Source organism: Trichechus manatus, unplaced genomic scaffold, assembly GCF_000243295.1.
Source record: "Trichechus manatus latirostris isolate Lorelei unplaced genomic scaffold, TriManLat1.0 scaffold00214, whole genome shotgun sequence".
Classification (NCBI taxonomy): domain Eukaryota; kingdom Metazoa; phylum Chordata; class Mammalia; order Sirenia; family Trichechidae; genus Trichechus; species Trichechus manatus.
In genome coordinates, this window is record NW_004444150.1 from 3,008,583 (window position 1) to 3,013,873 (window position 5,291).

At 62.8% G+C, this 5,291-nt stretch overlaps 1 protein-coding gene across 1 annotated transcript in view; it reads left to right on the top strand.

Moving 5' to 3' along the window:
* MYMK (myomaker, myoblast fusion factor) overlaps positions 1-527 on the top strand; it is a 17,704-nt gene extending 17,177 nt beyond the window's left edge. The window contains exon 5 of the mRNA XM_004388670.1: positions 362-527. Coding sequence (XP_004388727.1) covers positions 362-511 — 150 coding nt within the window. The 3' untranslated portion in view covers positions 512-527. The remainder of the gene's footprint in view (positions 1-361) is intronic.
* The last annotated feature ends 4,764 nt before the right edge of the window (positions 528-5,291 follow it).

Here is a 5,291-nt window from a genome sequence, read left to right on the forward strand (position 1 = left end):
GGGAAGGAGGGAGGGAGAGAGGGGAGGGAACAGGGGAGGGAGAGAAGGAGGGAGGAGGAGGAAGGGAGGCGAGGGGGAAAAGGGAGGAAGAGAGAGGGGGTGGGGGGGGAGGCAAGAGAGCCGCAGCTGCTCTCCTCAGCTGCCTGGGCCCGCTGACCACTGACCATGGCTGGAGGAGGGGCTGGGCTGGAGCAGGAAGTCCTGGGAGAGGCCATAAGGTAGCCTCTAACCTGCACAGCTGGCTGGGTGCCAGGTGCGCCCAGCTCAGAGGCTATGGCACAGAGGCACCAGTGAAGTGGGAGGCTGGGGTGGGCCTTGGAGGGGAGAGGAGGCAGCAGACCGACCCCCCGACGCCCCACAGGAATGGGATTACACCTACGTCCACAGCTTCTACCACTGCGCCCTGGCCATGTCCTTCGTCCTGCTGCTGCCCAAGATCAACAAGAAGGCTGGAAGCACCGGGACCGCCGCCAAGCTGGACTGCTCCACACTCTGCTGTGCTTGTGTCTAACGCTGCCCCCACCCCGCCCCCACCATGCATGGTTCGAGCCCCAGACAGCAGCTTCCTCTGCCTTTCCCCACCTGGACAGCCCCCAAGGACCTGCTTCACACCCACGCTCTGCCCCACACGTGCTGGTAGCCCGCCTGCTGAGATTTCACTGGGTGCCAGGCTGCACTCGGGAGAGAAAGGTGCCTCCCCCCCATTTCCCCTGACCCCCGAGACTGGCAGGTGTGTCTGCAGGATGCTGGAGCCACCGTCGGTCCCCCCCACCCCTTCCCTCTTCACCCGCCACAGGCTGGCTGCCCAGAAGTCCCAGGCCCATGGAGCCATGAAGGGCCCTGCCCGCCACCCCAGTCCTGGGTTCCCCACGTCATCTGTTTTCTCTGGGAGACTGACATCAATCCACCTCATGTCCCTGTCTCTGAATGTGCCCATTTAGGAAAGGGGGCCAGCTCTGCCTCTGGCCCAGGCTGCCCGCCCGCCCACCGGCTCCTGAGCCCAGCGTCTTGGTGACAATAACAAGTGCCTCCCTGCCTGACCTTTCTACCTGCCTGACACCTGGATCCTTAGAACAAGTCTGGGAGCAAAGCACTGTTGTTTCCCCTGGAGACGGGACTGGGGCTAGGAAGGGTAATGGGTTGGTGCAGTCCCGGAGCAGGTCAGGCAGAGCTGGGCCTGCCGGCTTGAAGCACAGCCGTGAGGAGGGAGCCAGCGGGCCGACACTGTCCCAGCTCCCCAGCAGTGGGAGGAGGCTCAGGGAAGAGCTGCCCCCCAGCACAGCCGTGAAGAGGGAGCCAGCGGGTCCACACTGCCCCGACCCCCCAGCACAGCCCTGAGGAGGGAGCCAGTGGGTCCACACTGCCCCGACCCCCCAGCACAGCCCTGAGGAAGGAGCCAGCGGGGCCACTCTGCCCCGACCCCCAGCACAGCCCTGAGGAAGGAGCCAGCGGGGCCACACTGCCCCGACCCCCCAGCACAGCCCTGAGGAAGGAGCCAGCGGGTCCACACTGCCCCGACCCCCCCATCACAGCCCTGAGGAGGGAGCCAGCGGGGCCACACTGCCCCAGTACCCCAGCATAGCCCTGAGGAGGAAGGCCCTGGACCCACACTGCCCCAGTCCCCCAGCACAGCCCTGAGGAAGGAGCCAGGGGGCCCACACCGTTCCAGCTCCCCAGCAGTGGGAGGGGGCTCAGGGAGGAGCTGCCCGGAGCAGAGGCTGGGCAGAGCAGAGAGGATGCCTTAGCTGGCCCCACCACAGCTGCGGGGGAGGTCAGCCGCTGCCCATCCCTGGGTCTGTCTGCCTCGGGCCCCGGGGGGTGGCGGGAGCAGGCATCCCAGACATCACCTCACAAACCTGAGCTCTTCCCCGGCACCTCCCACCCCAGCTTTCCGAATGATCCGCAGCATCTGCTAGGCAGGAAGTTACCTATACCTGTCTGGTCTGTTTATGTTTCCAGACAGGCCACGGCTGGGGACAGCCTGCCGTTTGTCCTAAAGTCACCCCTTGCACCCCTCAGGGGCCTCAGAGCTGGCTCCCGCACCAGGGCTGGGGACAGAGGTAGGGTTTCTTCACCCTTCCTGCACCCTGGCCCTCAGATGCCTCTGTCAGGCTTCCCGATCCCATCCCACTGCCCCATCCCACCGTGGGCTCCTTTATCAGCACTGTCCCAGAATCTCCCCACCCCCCCATCTCAGGCCCTGGCTGTGCCACCCTGCCCCGCACCCTCCCAGCCCAGGTGGGCAGGCACAGAGGACCCCACGGCACCCTGCTGGGCTCAGCCCTTTACTGAGCTGGTAGCTCGACAGCCGCCCAGTGCCAGCCCTGCTGGGTGATCGAACCCCCATTCCTGGTCTCTCGGGGTGCTGACCAAGCCCGGGGTGAGGGGACAGTGTCACAGTCCCGTTTTTCAGACGAGGAAGCTGAGGCACCACAGTCTGGGGCCCAGCAGCCGTCTACCAGGCAGAGGGCAGTGAGTGCCCCCTTCCAGGGCTGAGGTCACGAGGGACCCCCCCCAACTTCTTCTGATGCCTGGCGTAGGGGGGCCATGGTGCAGCCTCTATGCGAATCTGGGCCAGTTGAGGGGCACGTGAAGAGACGGGTTCTCCTGGAAAAAGCCCCTTCCTCCTGGGCCCAGGCTCCCCATCTCCCCACCAGGCCATAGGTAAAGGGGGACCCTTGGGGGACGTCCCTCCAGAAGCAGGAACCTGCCAGTGCCACCTGGCCCCAGCCCTCCCACCCCCTCGCCGGCTGAGCCAAGCGCCTCCCAGATCCGCAGCACCACATGGAAAATTGGAGGCACGGACACTGCCGAGCGGAGGAGGCGAGAGGCCTGCAAAGCTCGTAAGGGCCATGCTCACGGCTGTTTGCTTCGGCCGAGCTGATTTATGAAGGCTGTCTGGGAGCCTCGCCAAGTCTGTAAGTCATGGACAATTAGGAAGAGCACTCCAGCCCTCAGCCCAGCCACCGCAGGCCCGCGCGCACGGCCTCCCGGGCTCCAGGCCCAGCCGCGCCCCTTCTGGCAGGGGGGCCCTGTGGAGGAGACCCCTCAAGGGCCCAGGCATTGGTCCTGAGCCCACTTTGCAGATGAGGACACTGAGGGCCAGGAGGCCAGAAGGCTTGCCTTCCCCACCTGGACGCTGCCACTGAGCTGATCCTGCCTGTGTCCACACGGTGTCTTCCTCTGGCCTCCTTGGCAAGAAGGCCCTCTCTGGCTTCTTGGGGGCTCTGACCAGGGGCAGGAGGGGAAGGCACCCTGCTTCCTCACCAACCCTTATGGACCCCTGCATCTCAGAACTAACAAGAAGAGACTGCCCCCACCCTGAGGGGCAAACACCATGACCAAAACCCACTGCCGTCAAGTCGATTCCAAGTCATAGTGACCTCGTAGGCTTTCCAAGGCTGTAAATCTTTAGGGAAGCAGACCACCACATCCATCTTCCTCCCGTGGAACCACTGGTGCTTTTGAACCGCCAACCTTTTGGTTAGCAGTCCATCACTTTAACCACTTTGCCACCAGGGCTGACGAGTACTGGAGAACCAGAATCCTGAGATTGCCCTAGAGCGGCCTCGGGAAGGGCCTTCTAGACGATACTCGATGCTCCAGCACATGCCATCCGGCAGAACTTGCCTCACCAGGGAGACGCCCGGCTGTCCAGCACATCAGCCCTCCTCCCACGCGCCACTGAGCACCAGAAAGGTGGCCAGGACCACCGAATGTCTACATTTTGTTTCATTTTAACTAATTTCAATTTAAGAAGGCACATGTGTAGGGCTGCAGATAAAATACAGGACACAGAGTTAAACCTGAATGTCGGATGAACGGTGAATCGCTAGTCGGGGTACATGTGTCGGGTGTGATATTTGAGACTTGCATACGTGAGACACGTGTATACAGAAAAATGATTCCTAGTGTACCTGAGACGCAAATCTCCCACGGCGTCCTGTGTTTTATGGGGCAGGACACGGTGTAAGAAAATAAAGGGTCGGGGCACTTCCGTGGACATGGAGGTTTGGAAGATCCTGGGTTAAAGGAAGTGACACAGGCAGGGGGTAGCCATGCCCCGGACATGGAGGTAAGATGGTGTCTTTCTCCCCTAAACTGGATGTTTCCAGAACCTGGGTGGGGTGGGTACAGACTAACGAGAGCTGTCCCGGGCCTGGGCCTGGGTCCAGGCTGCGTGAGGAGCAGGGAGCAGAGCGGCCAGGACCCTGTCCACCCAGGGTCCAGGTCCAGCCGTGCCCGGCTCCGCCGTCTTGCCTACACCCACCGCCGGTGCCCAGGCACATCCCTCCTCCGGCACACACGCACACACGCACACACGCACACACGCATGCCCCGACTCAAGGCCCAGCTCTGGGAGGGTGCGGCATACCTCAAGCGGCACAAACGCAGAGAAGTTTTATAAACATTTACGACAACGTAGACAAAACAGTTTATTGTAGGGCTGCCTGCGTCTCCCCTGGCGCTGGGTGAGGCTGGCATGGGGGAGCGCCTGGGCTCCCGCCAGCGGCCTCTGTTTGCATAGCGGAGGTGTTTTTGTCTGAGGGCAGACTGCGTGCTGTGACCTTTGTCATGTCTGCTACTGAAATTTCCTGTCTGTTATTCTCTTCTGCAGTAAGAGGATATGAAACCCAAAACTTTTATTGCTCCATTTAAACAGGCTTCACAGCTCCCCATCCACTCCGCTGAGCTCCTGCCCTGGGGCTGGGATTGTAGTTAGGGGCGCGTGCTGGCTCTCAGCGGCTCAGGGTCCTGGCTGGGGGGACTCAGAGACCAGATGAAGAGGCCCGGGGGGAGGGCAGGGAGCCGGCTTCCAGAGGGCGTGGAGCACCGCGCTGCCAAGTCTGCAGGAAGTCCTGGTGCAAAGCTAGTTCACGCCGCTAGTGCGGGACCTGGAGGGGGGCAGCGGGGGACACGTGCCGTCCAGGGACCTGGCTGCTGGTCCCGGCCACCCCTCTGGGGGCCGGGTAACCTCGGGCCCCTCTCTCCCCTTCTCTGCACCCAGCTTCCTCACCTTTAGAATGGGCACAGCAGCCCCGCCCGGCCGGCCTCTTGGGCCTGTGTGGGCCAGTCACTTCAGAAGCTGGCTGGATAGGGACGCCTGGGAAAGTGGCAGAGACAGAAAGCAGAGGAGGAGCAGGGGCCGCGTGTGGAGGTGGAGATGGGGCTGGGTGAGAGCTCAGAGCCCCACCTTGACCTGAGGCACGCTGCCTGCAGCCTCTCGGCCTCCGTTCCCCCACTGGTAACCTTGCTGACCTCACACAGACATCGTCAGGACTACATGGGAG